Source organism: Narcine bancroftii, chromosome 2 (genome assembly GCF_036971445.1).
Source record: "Narcine bancroftii isolate sNarBan1 chromosome 2, sNarBan1.hap1, whole genome shotgun sequence".
In the NCBI taxonomy this organism is placed as follows: Eukaryota; Metazoa; Chordata; class Chondrichthyes; order Torpediniformes; family Narcinidae; genus Narcine; species Narcine bancroftii.
Window position 1 is genome coordinate 286708605 of NC_091470.1, and position 24393 is coordinate 286732997.

The 24393-nt window shown below is 40.3% G+C and overlaps 1 protein-coding gene across 7 annotated transcripts in view; it reads right to left on the reverse strand.

Annotated features, from left to right (window-relative positions):
• Positions 1 to 24393, reverse strand: part of LOC138755372 (ATP-binding cassette sub-family C member 8-like) — a 162472-nt gene that overhangs the window by 69481 nt on the left and 68598 nt on the right. For all 7 annotated transcript variants that reach the window (XM_069921223.1, XM_069921224.1, XM_069921225.1 and 4 more), the window contains 2 exons: positions 20932 to 20972; positions 19483 to 19593 (listed from right to left, as the gene is read on the reverse strand). In XM_069921223.1, the coding sequence (XP_069777324.1) occupies positions 19483 to 19593; positions 20932 to 20972 (152 nt within the window). The remainder of the gene's footprint in view (positions 1 to 19482; positions 19594 to 20931; positions 20973 to 24393) is intronic.

Here is a 24393-nt window from a genome sequence, read left to right on the forward strand (position 1 = left end):
TTTAATTGTTCTATTCAAATCATTTCAAGATGATCATTTCAATTCAAAATCAAATTTTATCTTTTACTTCATTGTTAGCCAGATGTGCAATTTTGATTAAATGGAATGACAATAATCAAACTATAAACACACACACACACACACACACACACACACACACACACACACACACACACACACACACACACACACACAGAGTGATGTAAAGTTTAGAAAAAATTTGATATGCCATCAAAGATATAAATAGCAATTTCCAAAAGACATGGGGCCAACTTATGGACTATTATCATAATCTTAAGAATGAGGGATGTTCTGAAACTTTAGTGCTGTGCTGTCCATTTCCAAGTTGTTGTCACTTGATTCCTACATGTCAACTTTTAACCTTGCTTAGTGAATAATTTTTTTTGTCTTTTTTTTCTTTTGAGGTTTTTTTGTGTGGTTAAATTCAATTTCTTTAATATGACTGTGTTCTGGATTTTTTTAAATCATGAGGAAAGTTTTTTGTAATAATTCTTTTTGTTTCTCTTGAATCTATATATAACTACTGTTCAATTGTTTATAGTGAAACACCAATAAAAATATTTTAAAAAGAAAGAAATTTATGCCTGAAGTCAAAAGAAATGGGTGAGGCCCTAAATTAGTACTTTGCATTAGTGTTTACCAAAGAGGACATGGGCAGTGATAGGGAGCATAATATGGAGAATGTTCTTGCTTTAGGGCATTTTGAAATCAGGGGATGGTGTTGGGTCTTTTGAGGTGTATTAAGATGAAAAAGTCCCCTGGTCCTGATGGAATATATCCTGTTATTGAAAGAGATAGCTGAGGCCCTGATGAAGAAATGTACTGGGGATGGGGGTATTGAAGGTCAAGTGGCATGGGGTTGTGGGGTGAAAGGCCCTGTGCTATGCTGTATGTCTAAATGTTAAAAAAAATGTTATCTCTTCATCTTCACTCATGATGGGAGTGGTCCTAGATGGCTGAAAAATAGATAATGTAATATCTTTGCAGATGGGAAAAAGTTCATCCAGGCAATTATAGTCCAGCAAGACTCACATCAGAGGCAAGGAAACTATTGGAAGAGATACGTATAGGATTTATGCATAATTAGAAAGCCATGGTCAGCTTAGGGGCAGTCAACATGGCTTTGTGAAGGCTAGTTCGTCTTAGCAATTTGACTAAGTTTTTTGAGCAATGAACAAAGGTGGTTGAGAGTCAGGAAGTGGATGTTGTACACATGGATTTTAATAAGACATTTGACAAGCATGGCCCTCATGGCAGGCTGATTCAGAAGGTGCAGGTGCAAAGGATCGATGGCAAGTTTGGATACAAAATTGGTTGGCAAGTGGATAGTGGTGGAAGGCTGGATGCTTGTAAACAGTGGTATTATGCAAGGATCAATGATTGACCACTGTTATGTGATTTAAAAATTCAGATACTTGGGGAAGTTTGCAGATGATATAAACATTGGAGGAGTTGTGGGCAGTGTAGAGGGTTATCAAAGAATACAACAGGATCTAGGTTCATTGTCAGTATGGGCAGAGAAATGGCAAATGGATTTTAATCCAAACAGCTGTGAGATTTTACACTTTGGGAGATCAAATACAAGGGGGATATTTTCAGTTAATGGTAGGGCTCTTAAAATTATTGATTTCATTGGGCAAGGCATTGAATATGAAAGTAAGGAAGTCACATTGCAGCTATACAAAATGCTAGTTAGGCTGCAATTGGAATTCTGTGTGCAGTTCTGGTCATCTCATGTCAATAAAAGTTTGGACGTTTTTGAAAGGGTGCAGAAGAGAATTACCAAGATGTTGCCAGATTTAGAAGGTGTGAGTTATGGGGAGAGATTGGATGAACTTAGGTTGTTTTTTTCCAGAATGCATGAGGCTGAGGGTAACCTGATAGAGGTTATAAATGAGAGACCTTGATAGGGTGGACAGTCAGAATCTTTTCCCCAGAGCAAAAATGTCACACACTAAAGTGCATGCATTTAAGGTGAGAGGGAGTAAGCTTAAGGGAGATATGCAAGGTAAATATTTTACACAGAGTGGTCAGTACCTGAAAAAGGCTGCTGGGAGTGTGGTGGAAGCAGATACATTAGTAGCATTTAAGAGGCTTCTGGATAGATGTGTGAATATAAAGGGGATGGAAAGGTATTTATTAGCTTCAAGCAGTGGAGATTTAGTTTGATTTGTACATCATGTTGAGCACAGACATATAGACCAAAGGGCCAGGCTGAAGTCTAGTCATCACTGATGTCTGAGATCAACTGGACATGTGAAGTTATGTCATTAGCACCAGAGCATGTGGGCATGTCCAGCTTTTGAAATTGTGTACTCCCTGGCTGCTTTGGCACATCAATTCTGAAATCTTAATGGTTTGATCTGGCTCATAGCTAATGTCTGTCTGGCTCCTTTCTTCACTCTGTGGTCCCTATTTCTGTGCTGCTTTCACATTCATCAGGGCCCTGGTTCTCGCACTCCCTTTTAAATTAACCTGGGCTCTGCTTCTCATGTTCCTTTTAAATTTACTGGGGCCATGGTTCCTGTTCATCGTTTCTAGTCAACAAGGCCCCAGTTCTGCGCTCCCCTTCTATTCACTAGGGCCCCATTTCCTGGGCTTTCTTTCCATTCACTGGGGCATGATTTCCCACACTTCCTGTACACTGACCAGAATCCCATTTCTGATACTTTTTTAAAGAATACTGGGTTTACTGGAAAATATTGCAAAACTGTGTAACATCTCAAAAAATTAATTAAAATTGGTGTGTCAACAGGAAAAACATTCAATAGTCAAAAAAGAATCTACTATCTTGGCATCCAAGTCTGGAATGCGTCCAGTCATTGGAGTTTTAGTTTAGGATCACAACGTTCCATAATTTAAAGAGGGATTATTAACATTTCCTCTGAGTCATGACCAATTTGTCTCTTAATCAGCATTTTAAAAAATATTCTATCATTCTGATCATGGGAATTTTCAAAGTACAAAAATCACTATATTTCCTAAATAACAGCAGTCTTCAAAAGTATTTTAACTAAAAGATTCTTTTTTTTTTAAATTTTGTTTTCATATATATAGAAAAAAAACTCTCCAAGTTTTATATACATATATATAAAAAACTTTTTCATTACAAAAAACAAACAAAACAATGTCCTCCCTCCTCCCAAACTTCCACAATATAAATCCACACACAGTCAGGGCTCACATTTAGTTGATCATCAAAAATTTTATATGGGGAAGTCACTTGCATTTATACAATAGTAGTATCTGTTATTGTCCATTTTATTATTGTAGTTATAATTATAATTGGGCACCTATATGATCCAAATATGGCTGCCATATCTTAATAAATGTCATATTTATTCTTTGTTGTATGTAATTTTTTTCTATAGCTACGCAACTATACATCTCAGCAGTCCATTGTGCTATATGTTGAGGGGAGTCGGATTTCCAAGTAATTGCAATACATTTCTTAAGGCTATTTTAACAAATTAAATTTGAATGTAGTTAATTTATAGCTTATTTCAGTAAAGTTGGCCAAAATTTAAAGCTCCGGGTTGCCCGTGAAGGCCACCCTGTTATACTTGTTAATATTTCAGCAATATCCTGCCAGAAAGGTTTCACATTCACACATACCATGTAAAAACATTCCTATTTCTGTCCCACACCTAAAACACACCTCCGATATTTTAGATTTTGATTTATGCAACTTCTGTGGTGTGAGATAATTGTAGATTCATCACGGTGTTCAAATCCTGTATATCCGGGTTACTGGAGTTCTGGAGGATTATTTATGCAGGCACACTCCAGTGGCCATGACGTGTTACTTTGTATCCTCGATCTATATAGTTAATAAACTAGGTTTGAAGTTAATTCACTTGCTTTCATTTATCTAAACATGCAGCATGGTGCCAGAAGTGGGATGTCCCTGACTTTTCAAGGTTAATATTTTTCTTCTGGGATTTGTTTTTACAAGCAACGACAACTATGCCAGCCATGACACAATAGCTAAACAGTGAATATGGCGGATAAATTCCGTAGGCCCGACCTATTTGCCTTTGATGGTAACATCATCGAAAACTGATGGATCTTTTACAAGAATATGATATTTTCATTGCATCAGCACACTCTGACAAGACAGCCCGCACTTGAGCATACATTCTCCTCAATCTAGCAGGACTGGAGACTACTGAACATGAACAGTCTTTCCTGAACACGGGAGAAGTGAGAGATCTCAGCAAGAGAGGACCAATCCTCGTTCCCATAGAATCCAAAGAGGATCCTAAATGCCTTAAGAAAACATTTAGAAAGATATGCAACCTTCAAACCAACGTTACTATGGAAAGACACAAGTTCAACACACAAAATCAGAAAGCTGGTGAGACGATTAACTTATATGTCAGTGATTTAAGAATCAAAGCGAAAAGCTGCAGTTTTGGAGTTTTCTGTGAGGGGATAGTCTAGACTGTGGTACTAATAATGATAATATATATGAGAAAGGAGCTACTATATAATAGTGATTTGACATTAGCGAAGGCTATTTCCATCTGTCAAATTCATTGGATGACCAAAGATCACAACAAAACACTGGCTTCACCACAGCACTAGGTCACAAAAGTTGATGCAGTCCAGGCTAGGTTCATGAGAAAACAAAACTATGAGACAAAAATGAAGAACTAGCCTGGAAAAAAATGGTTACATTTTATTGCTAACTGCAATAAATGTGGAGGTGATCATGCAGCTAAAAGAGACAAATGTCCAGCTCTTGCTCAACAATGCCATATCTGTAACATATAAAATCATTTTTTAAAAATGCTGTAATTCCAAGCAACACTTACAACAGGCAGAGATCAGATAGAACCAGACCAAGATGATAGCGTTACAGATGAGGCATGCTATGTCGATGGTGTAACTCTGCAAATGGCTGTTGATTCAACTGAAGCACAGATAAAAGAAATTAATGAAGCTTTTGTCTCTGTTCAATTTAATGGCACTTCAGTTAAAATGAAAGTTGACACAGGTGCCAAGTCTCTGTCAAAAGAGACATTTGAGTGAGTAAAGAGTGAAGAACAAATAAAGAGCATGCATTAAATCCACAAGCCTTATTTCATATGGGGGTAGCAAAATCCAAATGGCTGGTATGGATAAGTTGCAGTGCTTCCTAGAGGGAAACCTATACACATTGTCATTTTTCATTGTTCATGAGGATGTTCTGGCACTGCTAGGGCTACGAGCATGCATTCAAATGGAGCTGGTCTCATTAAGCAAAGACATTCACCAGTTAAGCCCCATTGAAGATAATCCATCAGATCAAATTCAAGATGAATACAGCAACCTTTTCTATGGTGAGCTTGGAAAGCTACCTGTAACCTTCTCCATGAGACTTGGCCTGCAATTGAGACCAGCTGTACGTCCTGCACATAGCATTCTTGTGGCTATGAAGGACAGAGTCAAAGCTGAATTAGACAGGATGCAGGAACTAGGTGTCAGCACTCCGTCATCACAAAACTCAAGAGACACTTTTCAGTTCATGGTGCACCACACGTCCTCATGTCAGACAATGCCAGACAGTTTACAAGCCAGTGATTCAAGGACTTTGCCGTACAGTGGGACTTTACTCATATCACCAGCAGTCCAAAGTATCCTCAATCCAATGGGTTAGCTGAAAGAACTGTCTGCAGCGCCAAGCAACTCATGGAGAAATCTTAGAGTTAGAACTGATGTTTTCCTTCAACTCCTAAATCTCAGAAAAGTGCCACGAGACACAACGTTAGGCTCTCCTGCACAAAGACAAATGTCAAAGCAAACATGCACTACTCTCCCTGTCTCAAGGAAGCTACTTGAACCTCATTTGCGTAAGCCACAAGAGGTAAAATCCCAGCTCCTCATTAAGAGACTGTCGCAAAAGTTGTGCTATGACAGATCAAGCCAACCACTTCAGCTTCTAATGGAAGGACAGGTTGAACACCCCTCAAGGTTACAACTGGACAGACATGATAAAGGAGAGTTGCAAGGAGACCCCAGGTCTTGCATTTATAATTGATGTCATGCTGTCCAAACACCAATCAGACCAACATCTTTCCATTATAACATAACATAACAATTACAGCAAAGAAACAGGCTATTAGGCCCTTCTAGTCCGCACCGAACCAAACAGCCCTCTCTAGTCCCACCTCCCTGCACAATGCTCATAACCCTCCATCTTCTTCTCATCCATATACTTGTCCAACCTTTTCTTAAATAATACAATTGACTCCGCCGCCACTATTTCTCCCAGAAGCTCATTCCACACGGCTACCACTCTCTGAGTAAAGAAGTTCCCCCTCATGTTACCTCTAAACCTCTGCCCCTTAATTCTTAACTCATGTCCTCTTGTTTTAATCTTTCCTCCTCTTAACGGAAATAGTCTATCCACATCCACTCTGTCTATCCCTTTCATAATCTTAAATACTTCTATCAAATCCCCTCTCAACCTTCTACGCTCCAAAGAATAAAGACCTAATCTGTCCAATCTCTCCCTATACTCTAGATGCTTAAACCCAGGTAACATTCTGGTAAACCTTCTCTGCACTCTCTCCACTCTGTTTATATCCTTCCTATAATTAGGCGACCAGAACTGCACACAGAACTCCAAATTAGGCCGCACCAACGTCTTATACAATCTCAACATCACCTCCCAACTCCTATATTCCATGCAATGATTGATAAAGTCCAGCATACTAAAAGCCTTCTTCACCACCCTATTCACGTGAGTTTCTACCTTCAGGAAACTATGTACCGTTACTCCTAAATCTTTCTGCTCTTCTGTATTCATCAATGCTCTCCCATTTACCACGTATGTCCTGTTCTGATTCTTCTTACCAAAATGAAGCACCTCACACTTATCAGCATTAAATTCCATCTGCCATTTTTCAGCCCACTTTTCTAAGCAGCCCAAATCCCTCTGCAATCCTTGAAAACCTTCTTCAACTATTCCACCTATCTTAGTATCATCTGCATATTTACTAATCCAATTCACCACCCCATCATCTAGATCATTAATGTATATAACGAACAACAATGGGCCCAATACAGATCCTTGAGGCACACCACTGGTCACCGGCCTCCAACCTGACAGACAATTACCCACTACCACTCTCTGGCCTCTCCCTTTCAGCCAATGTTCAATCCATTTGACTATCTCAAAATTTATACCTAAAGACTGCACCTTCCTAACTAACCTTCCATGTGGTACCTTATCGAAGGCCTTACTGAAGTCCATATAGACAACATCCACTGCGCTACCCTCATCCACATTCCTAGTCACCTCTTCAAAAAATTCAATCAGATTGTTCAAACATGACCTTCCTCCCACAAATCCATGTTGAGTGCTCCTGATCAGACCCTGTCTATCCAGATGCTTATAAGTACTATCTCTAAGAATTTTCTCCATTAATTTACCTACCACAGTTGTCAAACTTACAGGCCGATAGGTGCCAGGCTTCCTCCTTGAACCCTTTTTAAATAACGGAACCACATGCGCAATGCGCCAATCCTCCAGCACTATCCCCATATCTAATGACATTTGGAAAATTACCGCCAGAGCCTCTGCTATTTCCTCCTTCACTTCTCTCAATGTCCTGGGGAAGATCCCGTCTGGTCCCGGAGACTTATCCACCTTTATATTCTTCAAAAGCCCTAAAACTACATCTTTTGTAATCTCTACATTCCCCATATTTACCTAATTTGCTTTTTTTTATCTCACATCTCCCAATATCCTTCTCCTTAGTGAATACCGAAGAAAAGAAACTGTTCAATATCTCCCCCATTTCTCTAGGCTCCACACACAGTTTTCCGCTCTGATTCTCTAAGGGATCAATTTTGTCTCTAGCTTTCCTTTTACCATTAACTTTTTTTTTAATATAAAATTTTATTTCTTCAATTAAATTCCTTTAAAATCAAAACAAATTTCCCAGAATGAAGTGGTGGAGCGCTGATTTCAGAATTTTTCAGTGCCTTTCCTCGTGTTTGTTTTGAAGATTTGCTCACCAGCTTCTAGCCAGCTGCAGAGTAGGTGGGGGGAGTGGGGTAGGAAAATGGGCTCTTCTTTTCTCATGGAGTTTCATCAGCCTAGATTTCAGATTTCTTGTTCACATGATAGGATTCCAGACTCTTCAGATCCCAAATTGTCATCGCGCCATCAATCCCGGTATTGCAACACCTAAATCCAACTCCCAACTCTCTCTTGATCTCTGTAAACCTGGTTTCGCACTTTTATTCTGGAGAGCATAGTATATCTTAGTTATAAATTTACGTGTATTCCCCAGCAAAATCGTTCGTTCCATTTCACTAAATTCAAGTGGGTCAAAACTTGGCCACCATCTTTCTCTTAGGAATGATCTTAGCTGGAAAAAACAAAGTCCCATTAGCTACTCTGTATTTATTTCTTAATTGTTCAAAAAGACACAAGAGATCCCTCCATATAACAATCATTAATATATCTTATTCCTTTATCACGCCATAAATTCAATATTTTGTTACCTAGATTCCTTTTCTCAAAGAACATTGCCTTTTTGCTACTTTTCTTAAAGTCTCTTCTTTCTTCCTCCAATCTCTCACCAACTTCTCATCCACATCAAATGTTCTCGCAGCAGCTCAGTTGTTGGTTTTCTTGGCCATTTCTATCACTTTCAACTTAAACCTCGCTTCATATTTTTGTCGCGTGCTGCATTGTGTCGATGGACCCACCAGGATACCAATCACCTCCAGCCAATGCCCAGCACATCAATCCGTGCAATCTAGGGAGGGGGGGGTCAATGTATATGCCAGTCATTGGCCCATCTCAGGCATTGCAAGCTTAGAGAGTCAACTTATACATCGGTCAACAGGGCACCTCAGGCAGCCAAAAAATGGGGATGACTTGTACGCTGGATAGACCATAAAATCCTTAAAATTAGGCAGAAAAAGAGGGGGGTGGGGGGGGGGGGGTCGACATACACCAAAATATATGGGATGTGTCTAAACCCCAAGGCCTCTCAGTCCTATGACATTTATCAGGGATCTACCATTTATTGATAAAGTCCTGCCCTGGATGAATTTACCAAAAGACAACTTCTCGCACATGACTGAGTTGCATCTTGTAATGTTAAAATATTTACTTATATTCCAATATAACAAAGAACTAATATATTTTGGATTGTGTTGATACAGGCAAGAATGAGAAAAAAAATGGTCCAAGTAGGCCCTAAACAAAGCCATATGTAAACAAGGGATTAGCTGAATAGTCTTAAACCCTCAGTTCATTCTCAAGGTTAGATTAGACAAATTTATATCAACAAAATATGAAATTCCACAAAGAGATTATCATAGGAATTAAATTACATAGGAAGTATTCTCAGTATGAGACATTGGATTCAAGTCTCTATCCAAGACCAAAGGTTACAAAGCCAGGCACTAATGTTGTGCACACAGAATGTTGGATTCTCAAAGGTGCTATAATTATGAATATTAAACAGAGACAACTTTTCCTTGATCAAGTGGACCCAAAAGATCCTCAGAACATATTGAATTGAAGAATAACATGGAATATTCTGGCACAACAAAAGATGGAAAATGTTAATAATTACTCAGGCCAACGGTTTTTCATCAGAACTCGAACTTTGTGCAGAACAAGTTATTGCCTGATTTGTTGGTTGTTGTCAAACATATACAGACTGACCTGCTCAGCATTTCCAGTGTTATTTTACTTTAGATTTTCAGCATGCCCAATATTTTGCCAACATCTTACCAACATCCATTTCTGGCTTTGTTTCTATTTGAGGGGCCCAATTGGCCTGATGTATTTGAGCTCACACCAAGACACAAGAGAAACTTGTCCGTGAACTACTCTTTGCAGATGATGCCGCTTTAGTTGCCCATTCAGAGCCAGCTCTTCAGCGCTTGACGTCCTGCTTTGCGGAAACTGCCAAAATGTTTGGCCTGGAAGTCAGCCTGAAGAAAACTGAGGTCCTCCATCAGCCAGCTCCCCACCATGACTACCAGCCCCCCCACATCTCCATCGGGCACACAAAACTCAAAACGGTCAACCAGTTTACCTATCTCGGCTGCACCATTTCATCAGATGCAAGGATCGACAATGAGATAGACAACAGACTCGCCAAGGCAAATAGCGCCTTTGGAAGACTACACAAAAGAGTCTGGAAAAACAACCAACTGAAAAACCTCACAAAGATAAGCGTATGCAGAGCTGTTGTCATACCCACACTCCTGTTCGGCTCCGAATCATGGGTCCTCTACCGGCACCACCTACGGCTCCTAGAACGCTTCCACCAGCGTTGTCTCCGCTCCATCCTCAACATCCATTGGAGCGCTTACACCCCTAACGTCGAAGTACTCGAGATGGCAGAGGTCGACAGCATCGAGTCCACGCTGCTGAAGATCCAGCTGCGCTGGATGGGTCACGTCTCCAGAATGGAGGACCATCGCCTTCCCAAGATCGTGTTATATGGCGAGCTCTCCACTGGCCACCGTGACAGAGGTGCACCAAAGAAAAGGTACAAGGACTGCCTAAAGAAATCTCTTGGTGCCTGCCACATTGACCACCGCCAGTGGGCTGATAACACCTCAAACCGTGCATCTTGGCGCCTCACAGTTTGGCGGGCAGCAACCTCCTTTGAAGAAGACCGCAGAGCCCACCTCACTGACAAAAGGCAAAGGAGGAAAAACCCAACACCCAACCCCAACCAACCAATTTTCCCTTGCAACCGCTGCAATCGTGTCTGCCTGTCCCGCATCGGACTTGTCAGCCACAAACGAGCCTGCAGCTGACGTGGACTTTTTACCCCCTCCATAAATCTTCGTCCGCGAAGCCAAGCCAAAGAAAAGACAATAACAATACTTTGAAAATCATTAATTAACCTTAAAATAGATCATAAAGGTGCAAGCTGGCTGACTTACAATGGCTTCCAGATACCCATCACTTCACATGTAAAATTTTTATTTCACATGTAAAATTCCTGCAAGTAGGATTTCATAGACATCTAGAGCTCCTGTAATTTGTCCCATTTTAAAACTGAAGATATGCACACCAGAACTAGTTGCACCTCCACCCAAACTATTCCAGTAAAAAACCGTTTCTACTCTATGCGAATATTGTCTGATTCACAAAATTAAGGGTAGAAACCACCAAAGTGCCAAGTTATCATCATCTCCAACTCAAGAAAAACCTTACCACCTGCTCTTGACATTCAATGGCCCGAAACATCAGCAATATATCTTTGCTTTTTATGAACACTGAAAAGACTGGTTGAGTTCCTCCAGCATTTCAGTGTGTTTTTAAAATTACTATTTACCAGAATCTCTACTTCACTATCTCATAAATGATATGTTTTCTATGATGTAAAAAATGCAAAGGTAAATCATTAGAAATGTATAAAGCATGTTCCTTTTATTGTAAGGGATTTTATATCTTCAACAACTTTTTAGAGATCTTTCTTTCATCTGTTTTAAATGAGCAAACTTCAAAGCGGTGACCCAGAGTTCCAAATTCTCTTCTAGGAAGAAACATTCTCTGCACATTCATTCTGTCAAAACACCTCAGCATCTTGTATGTTTCATTCAAGTCCCCACTACTCTTCTACATTCCAGCAAATGTAACCTTAACATATCCTCAAATGGTAAACCTACCCACTTCTGGTATTAATCATATAAAACTCCTCTAAGGTGCTTCCAAAACATTTACATTCTTTGTTATGATAGAAGACCAATACTATACACAGAATTCCAAATGTGGTCTCAACAATATCTATACATCTGAACATAACCTCCCTATTTTTACATGTAATTTTCAAAGAACTAAATAATTATATTCTGTTACCTTTCTTACTTGTTATAGTCATATATTAACAATTTTCAAGTCATGAATTATGTTAGATGAATCTCTCTCCATTGTAGAGCTCTGCCATTTCTTATATAACATGCATTTTTATTTCATTTTGTTCCTGGCAAAATGGACAATTTCACATCTTTTCACGAGGCAACCCACAGGTTATGGAGGGATTGTTTTTGTGGAAAAGCATCCAGGTCAAGATTTTCTTATTGAATCCCATGATATAAGTAGAGATATGTTCTCATGGATATTTTTCTCTAATAAATCATAATTTATCAGGGATGACAAAGTGACTTTCAACCACTGTTAAATAGCTGACGCCAACATTAAATTCAAGGGATGGTCATGCAAAAGAAACATACCATTTTCTATTTTAAGCCACTCAATATTAAGGGCAATAAGAAATTTAGTTACTGTAGACAGCGGCTGCCATTGGCTACTCTGCACCTGCTGCAATCACATTGCAGCCACTAGACTCACAACAGCGCATTTGCGCAAGCGCCAGCGTGCGCTCGTTGAATCGAGTGCTAACAGAGAACAGAAGCTGTGCTGTGGGCTCTCTCTCCCTCTACCCTGTTTGGTTATGTTCAGTAAAGTCCTTTGTTTGGTTTACCCCACCCGCCGACACACTTGTTATTAAGCGCACAACACCGAGCATGGTGTCAGAAGTGGGATCAAGTGTGTCCCAAACTTGAGGCCTTCCAACTGTAAATCAATCAGCGTAACCACAACCACGTTTTGCAGAGTCACCATAATGGCGGACAGATCCAGACGGCTGACCCACTCGCGTTTGATAGAAAACTAGCGTATTTTTGAACAGGAATACAACATATTCAGAGCAGCAGCACATAGCAACAAGCCTGCCCGTACCAGGGTGTACATTCTGTTAAACTTGGCGGACCTGGAAGCCATTGTAAAGGGAGAGTTCATTTGTGTATGCAGGCAAAGTGCATGATGGGAACATCATTACCAGCCCGATTGAGTCGAGAGGACCCCGAATGTTCAAAGCATAAATTTAGAGAAATGTGCACACCCAGAGAAATCTGACAATGGAAAGGCACAAATTCAACGTGGGAGTCCAGAAGCCTGGAGAGTCGATACACTCATACGTCAGCGATTTAAAAATCAAGGTGAAAACCTGCAATTTCAGCATGCTTGGCGACGAACTAATTAAAGACAGAATGGACTGTGGCACTTGCAAGACAGCGAGTTGATGCTAGTAAAGGCCATTGCAACATGCTTGGCATATGAGACTACTGAGAAAAAAGGTAAAAGGTAAAAGTCTAGCCTCTCCACAACAGCAGGCCACAAGGATTGACATGATGTAGGGGGCCAGAAGGAAGAGCCAGCCAAGCCAACCCACCCCCGGGATAGGATGCGGCAATTGTGGAGACCACATGCCAAGAAGGGAGATGTGCCCAACGTTTGGCCAGCAGTGCAAGAACTGCAGCAAATGGAACCACTTCAGCAGGTGCTGCAGATCCAGGCAGCAGACCACTGCATGGACCAAACCCCAGGAGGACCATTGACCATTTGGAACTGGAGCAGAAAGGGAGTGACACCAATGATGAGTATTACATCAACACAAGGACGGCAGGCAACCCAGCAGAAACCTGGATCAGAAGTAACAAGGCCTTCGTATCCATGGAAGTCAATGTTAAGATAGCAGAGATGAAAATAGACACTGGGGCCAAATGCAATGTCATACCACTGAAGACATTTAACCGGCTGAGAAATAAGGAATAAGTCAAACCATGCATCAAGTCTACGAGCCTAGTTGCTTATGGAGGCAGCAGAATATAGACAATATATAGAATATAGCATGGCGCGACTGTGGTATTTTGTATAAGGATTGCTCCACGTGCTAACCTTCTTCATGGTGTACGTGCACGTCATGGCTCTGCTAGGCCTCAGTGGATGGACAGAGGCCAATCAGTTAAGCCCATCTGAGGATGATTTCTCACAGAAAATCTTTTCTGAGTACGGTGAACTTTTCAGAGATGAACTGGGGAGGCTGCTGGTGACGTACTCCATGCAACTCAGCCCGGAGTAAGACCCGCAGTCTGTCTGGCCCACCATATTCCAGTAGCAATGAAAGATAAAGTCAAGGCTGAGTTAGTCAGAATGCAGGACTTGGGCATCATTATTCCAGTCTCAGAACTAACTGAATGAGTGTCCTCCATGGTGGCCACCAAGAAAAAAGATAGACAGGAAATCCAAATTTGTATAAATCCGCGAGACCTCAATGTGACCTTGAAAAAGACCACATCATCCCATGTGCATCGAATAGGAAGTTGCCGCATAGATGGTCGGGGGGACATTGTTCTCAGTCCTGGAAGCAAAGAACTCGTTCTTACAGGTCTTGTTTGACTACCGCTTGTCACTACTGACCACATTCAGCACTGTACTTGGTTAGCACAGGTTTCTGAGGATGCCATTTGGCATTAATTTGGCCAGCAAGGTATCCCACAGGTCTATGGAACAAATTTTTACCTGGTACCCCTGTGCAATTATATAGTCAACGACACTTGAAGAGCCTAAAGAAGATGCACAACCAACCACAGAAGGTAAACCTGCGCCTCAACCTTTGCAAGTGCAGGTTCCATCCAAAACAAATCAGCTATGTGGGCCACGTGTTCACCACCAATAGCCCAGAAATGGACCCATCCAAAACAAGGGCCAAAAGCGAAATGCCGGTGCCAACAGACGTGGCTGCTCTGCAATGGTTCCTGAGCATGGTGAACTACTTGGGCAAGTTCACCCCCAACTCCAATGAAATGATAGACCTGCTCAGATAGATGACCCATAGAGATGTCAAATGGACCTGGCATGAGAATGAAAAAGAACTATTGGCAGTGGTTTTTGCACGCTTGAAATTCAATGATTATGTCTATGGCATCAAAACTGACCTCTTACCTCTGGTGACCATAATAACCAAGCCAATTCATGCAGCACCAGCGAGACTGCAGCGTATGATGCTCAGACTCCAGAAATACCACATTACCCTTGTACACAAATGCATTTAGCCAATGCTTTATCACGGGCTCCCAGAAAATGCCCAGTCCAGCAGGTCGAGAAAGAGGACACTTTCAATGTGATAATGGTAACACATATGTTTCCTCAGCTCAGCTGGACGAACTAAGAAAGCACCCCTAAACACCCTGGGCACCTTCATTAAGGGTGGCTGGCTGGCCAAGCAGTGCAGCCTGCCACCAGCAGTGCAACTCTTCTTTCCAAACTGCAACGAACTGCTTATTGATTAAGGTATAATCATGAAGGGCCTAAGTGTAGTCATCCCTAGCACACTGCACAATACGTACGTGGAGATTTTTCACAGAAGGCACCCTGGTGCAGAAGTGATGAAACACAGAGCAAGGGACATCTGATCAGGTATGACAGAGAATATAGAGGAAGAGTTACAGTCCGCTTGGTGTGCAACAGGACCAAGCCACACCGGCAGAAAGAGCCTCTGCAGCTACACCCGATACCCGACCTACCCTGGTCATCATGGCTACCAACATCTTTGAATGGCGGAGCCAACAGGACCTAGTACTAATAGATTAATAGTCAGGCTGGTTTGAGGTACACCTGCCCCAGGACGCAACTTCGGCAGCTGTCATCACCAAACTTTCGGTACTTGGAGCACCTCACATACGTCTCTCATACAATTCACCAGCCAGAGGTTCAGCAACTTTGCCATAGCAAGGGATTTCACCCACATTGCCAGCTGCCCAGAGTACCCACATTCAACCAGGTGATTGAAAGAGCAGCGAGAAGTGCCAAACAGCTAATGGAGAAGTTCCACAGAGAGAAGACAGACATCTTCCTCAGCCTATTTAACTTAAGAAACATCCTTCATGACCCCACCTTGGGCTGCCAGCACAAAGGTTAATAACAAGGCAGACCAGGATTACCCTACCAGTGGCAAGGAGACTCCTGGAGACCCAACTCAAGGACCCAAATGATGTCAAGGCCCAGCTGCTAAATAGAAGGCTGGTGCCAAAGAAAAGGTACGATAAAACCAGTCGGCTCCTTGTGCCATTGACCAAAGGGCAAGTTGTGGATGCTGTCTCCACAAGGTTACAACCACTCGGGTATAGTGGAAATGAGCTGCCAGAAACCCAGGTCATAACTTGTTCATTCAAGGGGGAAAAGTATACAGATGGAACAGATGACACATTCTCCCAGTAAAAGAGCCACCCACCATCCCCAACCAATCCAGGCAAATCATCAGTTTTGGATAGGCAAATCATCAGTTTTGGATTGGAAATGCGAGCTGGGGATTGAAAAGAACCCCCAGTAACCACAGGAGAGACTACGGACAGTAGAGACAATCAGGCCAAGTACCTCAAGCCTCCACATCAGCAGAAGGTTATTACAAAACATACGCTGGGCATGTCTGTAAGCTGAACCCAAAATACTGGGTTGAATGTATATTATATATATATATATATATATATATATATGTATATATCATGTGGGGGGTAGCACAAGAAAGAGGATGTAGACAGCCACTGTTATTGGCTGCTCTGTACCCACTGCAATCGAATTACAGCCACTGTACTCGCAACAGCGCACTGTGCATGCATGAGCACCATGAGGGCACATTAGTTGAATCGAATGCCAGCAGGGAGCTCTCTCTCCCTCTACCCTGTTTATCATGTTTGGTTGTGTTCACTAAAGTATTTTCTTTGGTTTACCTCACCCGTCGACTCAACTCATTATTAAGCACACAATAACAAACAGACACCACATCAACTGGATAGGTAGTCACAGCTGAGCCACTCATTTGAACAAATGTCTCAGATTGGTTCAGTGCTGCTGAGCTCTTTACCTGTGAGAGAAATAGTGACTCCCAGGAAATTAAATTTGCTCACCATCTCCACATCTAATCTCCCAATGATCACTGGATTGTACACATCTGGTTTTCCCCTCCTAAAGTCCTTGCTGATCAGTTTTGAGGGGTTGATGGTATTGAATGCCAAACTCTAATTGATAAAGAGCATCCTGATGTCTTTGCTGTCCAAATGTTTCAGTATTTTGTGTAGAGTGGAGATGGATTCTGCCAGAGACCTGTTGCTGTTGTAGGAAAATTGGAACGGATCCATATTGCCATTCAAAGAGGAGATGTTGTACTTCAACACTAGCCTCTCAAAGCACTGTGGATGTGAATGCCTTTGGTCAGTAGTCATTTATGCAGGTTACCACACTTTTAATGGGCACAGATATTTTGAAGCCTGTTTGAAACAGGTGGGTACCTCATCCTGTCAAAGTCTGATGTTGAAGATATCCATTAATACATTGGAAAGTTAGTCAGTACAGGTTTTCAGTACTCTTCCGGGTACTCCATCTGAACTGGGTGCTTTCCTTAGATTCAATCTCTTAAAAGTAGCCTGCACATCATCCTCGGATACTGATCATAGAGGATCATCAGGGCACATGGGATGTGCAGTGAATCTTCCTTGTTCTGGTGGTCAAATTGGGTGTGGAAGGTATTGGGTTCAACTGGAAGTGAAGCTTTGCTGGTTATTGCATTGCATCATTGTTGGTGTAGCGGTTAGCACAACCCCGTTACAGTGTCAGCAATTGGGACTGGGGTTTGAATCCCACTTTGTCTGTAAGGAGTTTGTACATTATATCCATGTCTGGATGGGTTTTCTCCAGGGTTTCCTCCCACCATTCGAAGTGTAGGTTGTAGGTTAATTGGGCGGCACTGGCTTGTGGGCCGAAATAACCTGTTACTATGCTGTATGTCTAAATTTAAATTTTTAAATTTACATCTTTAAATTTATATTTAGGCCCTGCTATAGCAGGGTATCCTTCGTGGTTTCCATTCTTGTCTGGAATCTTCATTTTGCCCGGCAGATGGCTCTTCATAGGTCATTCCTGCTCCTTGTTTAGTGTTCTGGATCTCCAAACAAATGCTTGTGATCTGGATTTCAGCAGTTTTGGATTTAATCATGAAGGTTGAAGGATTACCGTGGCTACTCACAGTGCAGGGCTTCAGAGAAAATACCCCTCAGCCCCCAATTAACAATATCTCATTCCTAGATGAACAGCTAAAACATGAGTTGTTGCTTTCAATTGGCTTTTTTTCCCATTCACCTTTTGAACCAATATTTTTATTTTTTATTTCACCCTAGATCAATGCAGTAGTGCAAGTGAATTCAATGTCCATCTCAGTTTTCAATGCATCTTATTTTTCTTCAGTCCATTAATCAATGCACTCTGGTTTACACAATTACCCTGTATAATTTAACAGCTTGACCATTTGTGTAATCACAGATTCCATTGTTATACTTGTTTGTTCTTTCCTCACCATCTTCCAATCCAATCAAGTATTCTGTACTTGCTTAATTGTTTAAAACATGTTATATCTTTAACTTATGGTAGTTCTGATAAAAGGTCTGAAGTATCCACTCTTGCTTCCCCCCCCCATACACAGGATATTGGCCAATAATTTCCAATGTTTTGGAGAGTTTTTCCCCCAGATGTAACACATCCACAAATATTTTGATTTTTAAATCTCATAAAATGGATAAATTAATAAATTAGGTGAAAATATAACAATGCTGAATGAAATTAACTTCTGTTTCCCCAGTTTAAAAGATCACACAACAAAACTATTCGATAAAGCAGATGTGGTTAAAAAAGTTTTTTCTAATGAAAAAATCCATGAGGATAAAATCTTAGAATTAGTGCCTGGTCAATCTATTAGGCTTGAAATTACACAAAGAATAGTGAAAATTCAGAAATTTCAAGGCCTTGCCCTTTGGAACAAATTCATTTTTCACAACAGCTATTAGTTTACCTGTATATTTTTGGTGGACAACAATATAAAGGAAAAGGAATAAAAGCGAGTAAATGAAATTGTTTCACAAATCAATGATTTAGTTGTGAAATGGGTTCAGTGATCTGAATGACTAATTCCTTTACATGCCTGAATGATACCCCTTTCATACATGAATGGTCCATTTGGAAAATGAGCAGCGCACTGATCCATGAACATTTTAAGGATCTTTGCACATGTGTAACTGTTTAATAGCACTGAACAGGTTTGAAACATTCTTGGTGCTATAATCTACTAAATATTCTCTCCTCTGCTCCTCTCACAGTTATAGACCATGTCGCAAATTATTCTAATCTAAACTTTCTAAGTTGCAGTGCCTTTAAAATCTTATTATGCTGTATATTATGCTGTAGAGACAGAGGTGCACCAAAGAAGAGGTACAAAGACTGCTTAAAGAAATCTCTTGGTGCCTGTCACATTGACCACCGCCAGTGGGCTGATCTCGCCTCCAACCGTGCATCTTGGCACCTCACAGTTCGGCGGGCAGCAACCTCCTTTGAAGAAGACCGCAGAGCCCACCTCACTGACAAAAGACAAAGGAGGAAAAACCCAACACCCAACCCCAACCCACCAATTTTCCCTTGCAACCGCTGCGACCGTGCCTGCCTGTCCCGCATCGGACTTGTCAGTCACCAACGAGCCTGCAGCAGACGTGGACATATCCCTCCATAAATTTTCGTCCACGAAGCCAAGCCAAAGAAAGAAGAAAAAGAAGAAAGAAGAATGCTGTATATGTTCTTAATAAAATAGTGAGTCTGAAACTTACCATTGGGAACATAAGTAGCGGACCATTAAATTTATCAAAAAGTGCAAGTGCTGAAAAAGCCGTGTTAGCAGTCAATGTCGATCCACTCAAATAAGAGTAGATGCTGAAGGTCTAAGTAGACAGGAAAGAAAAAATAAAAATCAATTAAACCAAAGATCTCCTATATTCCTTGTGACATGAATCAGCCTGCATATTAATAGGATTCATCTCTACTCGAGTCATACAAATAACCATTAATTTTTCAAATGCAATCTACCTATTCTTCAAATGTACACAGATTTTAAAATGCAAGTTAAACTTTTCAAAAATAAATAAAATTAGTAATTTTAAGGTACAAATTGAAAAAATAAATTTGCCCACATTAAAATACAATGCAGTAGAGCTTTTGTTATTTAAGCAGTGATTGCTTGAATTAAATTTATATGCATACATCATGAACAGTTAAATGATACTGCTGATGACACAGTGATCACACTAATCATTTATTGAAATCAAAGCCCTAATAAGTTATTGTAAATTAATACTTTTAGTTATATCACAACAACTATATGCCAATTGGCACAAGGGCAAATGCACTTCAATGGACTCAAAAGGCATATTATAACTCACTACCAGCAAAAGCAGTGGCTGCATTTTTTGAGTACCTACCAGAATTATTCTTTTACTCTTTCCAAAACTTACTGCTATAACATATAAATCAAACTGACTGTTGGCACCAAAAATGTTTGTAATTCTAGATGGATACCAAGCTAACCTTTAACTCAGATTTTCAAATTGAAACCTACAATATTTATCTTCAAATTTTACATTGATATGAAATCAACATAATTTGATGGTATTGGTCTATAATAGATCATTTGAAAACAGAAGGATTTTCATTTTTTATTGTCAACCAAATTATCAACTCATATTTGTTTTAATTAAAAGCACAAATCTGAAATTATGAAGTTAACCCTTTGCACTATTTAAAAATAGATAACGTTCACCTAATTAGTCGCCACATGAAAAGATAAGTAACGTTAATATTTGATGTACAAATCTCAATCTGGTTTCCGGTAAACTTGAACACAAACCTATTAACTCATCTTTTCTTCTTCAGATATTGATCAACATGCTACACATTTTCTGGATATTTCTAATTCAAATGGCAAGTCAGGATCATGTCAGCTTTTGCGGTAGATTTGCCATCAAATTATCTTGAAAGAAAAAAAAATTGGTCATTGCTCATCTCCTAATACCCACTCAAGATGATATAGTTTAAATTAGTAACACTAAGTAGTTTGGGAGAGGAAGAAAGGAGTGAATAATATAAATAAACTCTCCAGGATGCTCTATACTTGCAATGATTAATGCAGGCTTGCATACCAAATGCTTTGTTCATTTGTATTATCTCAGTTAAGACAGACACAAAGATGATCTCAAAATGGTAAAAGAGAAATGTCTACCTACCACTATTGTTGCCAAAACAGGTGTCACTTGAGTGAGGCATACTGTAAAGATAATTTTTAATAAAGTGAATGTTAAGAGATGTACACAAAACTTAATAGGCATCAGAAAGTTACAAAAGGAAAGTTCAATGAGACCTATAAATAATTTCAATCAAAATCAACATGCACAATTCTTAACCTTTGCAAAAAGTTATTAACAAAAATCAAATATTTAAACATGCAGCACAGTAACAGGCCCTTCTGGCCTATGAGCCCATCCTCCCCCAAAAGAACCAATTAATCTACCACCCCCGTATGTTTTTGAAATGTGAGATGAAAACAGAGCACCTGGAGAAAACCCACACAAGCATGAGGAGAACATACAAACTCCTTACAGAAAGCACCAGATTTGAACACTAGTCACTGGCACTGTAATAGCCTGCTAACTGTGCATATCTGATAAGTAAGTAAGTAGGTATTACGATAATTTCATTCAAAGTTTTTGGAAAACATTTCTTTTATATTATGAGTTACATTTTAAAGCTTTCAGTTGCATAAAATAACTTTTTAAGGAGAATGCCCTCTGTAAATTATGTTGAAGGCTAACCAGTACTGCAATGCCATTTCCTTTCCACCCCACCCACCTCCATACTTTTTCCAAATTCTTACAGAATCCACCCAGTTTTCTGTGTTTTTAATCAGGTGTTTCAATTTTAAAAATTGATCAATACAACTCATCCTTGCTACCATTCTGAAATATTGCATTTTCCCAATAATATTGCAGCTTCCCAAATATTAAGCAGCTAATAATAGATCCAAATCATTCCTTTGATCTCATGATATGGAGCGGCACCTCAATTAGTTCTGGCATGATAGTTTTGTGTTTCATTGCACAAAAAGAAAAAAAAAGAAAGAAGAGTCTGAATGATACAAAATACTTGGTTCAAGGTCATTCAAAATCTACCCTTAAAAGGAAAAGATCAACCAAAAGCAAATTTCCTGCCAAGTGTATTTTACAATCCGGCAGAAAAAAATAATTTTTAAATATTGGAGAGACTGGCTTCTACAGAGATGGAACTTTTTAAAGGAATGCCTTTAAATCACAACTCTTGCCCACCTCACATTAGTACAGTTGTTAACAAATTTCAAACCATCCATGCCTTGTTTCCCATTCTTTTGCTCTTAGTGTTAATTTTTTTAAAAAATTCATCATCCAAACATACACTTTTCAACTGCTCATTCCATAATAATGGAGTTTGGGTTCCACGCTCATTCTGTAAATCTCGTGTACAATGGCTAAATCTTGATCCATTTGTAACTTTCATCAGAACAATTAAAATGTTGTTTCTCTGTAACCTTTCTCTAATCAAACTGATGATCATCTACTTTCTTTATACATTCATCTGTTGACTTTCCTGGCCTAATTATCTTGATCTGACTTTATCTTTGCTGAAACTGACTAAAAGATGCATCAGGGCATCCTCATGACTCATTCAACCACATTAATGTTTTCAATCTCCTTCCTCTACTCCCCATGTATATAGCCCACTATTGTGGTAACATTAGCAAACTTGTATGTTGTGTTGTTGCTTTACCAAGCCACCCAGTCATAAGTGCAATGCAAGTAGAAAAGGGAATTAAGTATCCTGTGGTGATGGAAAATGTGGAGGAAATGTTTTTGCATATCTGTACTGACTGGAGTTTGGAGGTGAAGAAATTCAAGATTCGATTGCACAGTGGGATGTTAAGGCCAATGTCTTGGAATTTGCAGATTAGTTTTGAGGGTATGATGGTCTTAATGCCAAACTGTAGTCAATAAAAAGCTTCTTGATGTATACATCATCTCTGTCCAGACGATCCAAAGATTTGTTAAGAGCCAGAGAGATGATATATGCAGTAGACCTGTTGTTGCGGTCGGTAAATTGGAACAGATCCATGTCACCACTCAGACAGAAGATGATATGTTTCAACACCAGCCTATCAAAACATTTTATCACTGTGGATGAGAGAGCCACTGGTCAACAGTCATTTACGCAGGGTACCATGCTCCTCTTGGACACCAGTAATATTGAAGCCTGTTTGAAACAGGTGGCCACCACACCATGTTGGAATGAGAGGTTGAAGATATCCATGAAATATTGGCTAGTTGGTAGGCATAGGTTTTCAGTACTCAGCCAGAGAGTCCATCTGGATCAGGTGCTTGGATTCACTCTCCTGAAGGCAGCCCCCATGTTATCTTCAGATACTAACAGTAGAGGATTGTCAGGAGACATGGGGATGCACAATGGTAGCTCGTTGTTCTGTAGTGAAATCAAGTATAGGAGGCATTGAGGTCATCCGGGAGTGTGGCTTTGAGCAGATAAGGTAATTTGGGTCCTATCAAAACTGTTGGTACCCATTGTTGTTTCCATTCTCATCCGAAATCTTCACTTTATCCAGGAGATAGTTTTTCATAGGTCATAGCTGTAGCCTTTGTAATATTCTATGAATTTAAATGCTTGTGATCTGGCTCTCAGCAGGTTGCAGATTTCATTGTTCATCCAGGGCTTCCGGGTTGGGGAAAACAGTTAATGATGATTAAACAACAAGCCTCACTATGAAATAACAGAGGACGATGCCAAAAGCTCAGTCAGATACGTTTTATGGAATACCTCGAAGGGATAGAGGGTAAAAATGGAGGAGTGTTCCTGACAAAAGGTCTATGACCAGTGTTATCCAACAAGATCTGATTTGTAAGTGGAATTCCCCAGTGACAACATGATGGAGGACTCTCTGATCTACTGGCTGTTCCCAAAGACGCTCTCGAAGTCAGACATCCAGAACTACTGGAAGACCATCAACTTGGTGGAGGACTTGGCTCTGCCCAAAACCTGTTAGTCTTTCAGCATACCAAGATGTCGGTCCAGGAATGCTGTGGACTGGCGCATTCCAGGCTGCAGGAGGGATGCACTAAGGCTTGGTTCAGCCAACGCAAGGGCTCCGTGGGGAAGGACCACAGTCGAGAGCCCTCCCATTACTGGGCATTGAGGGGTTGAGTCCAAGGGGAAGTTCTTCAACCAATGTGGGGGGGGGGGGAGGGGGAAGAAGCAACAATGTGCCACAGTGGTGGTAACGGAGTTTTAAGAGGAGAATGTAAAATGTACAATGATGAATATGTGTTGATATGATTGATACTATGAATGTAAAGTCTTGAACAGTTTTTCTTGTATTGTAAATAATTTATTGTGAATAAAGTATATTTATGATTAAAAAATGGTCTGATTTGCAGGCTTGTAGATGACAAACAAATTGCTGGTGCTATGGATAGTTTGTCAAAGGATAACATAAAGAATAGATAGATGAGTTAGCTAGAGAAATAGCAGAAGGAGTTTAATCCAGACAAATGAGAGTTGATTTATGTGACATGCAAGTGGAAAGTGTACAGTAAATGACAGGGCCCTTACGAACACTAGTGGACATAAGAATTTTTGTATGCTCCCCGAAA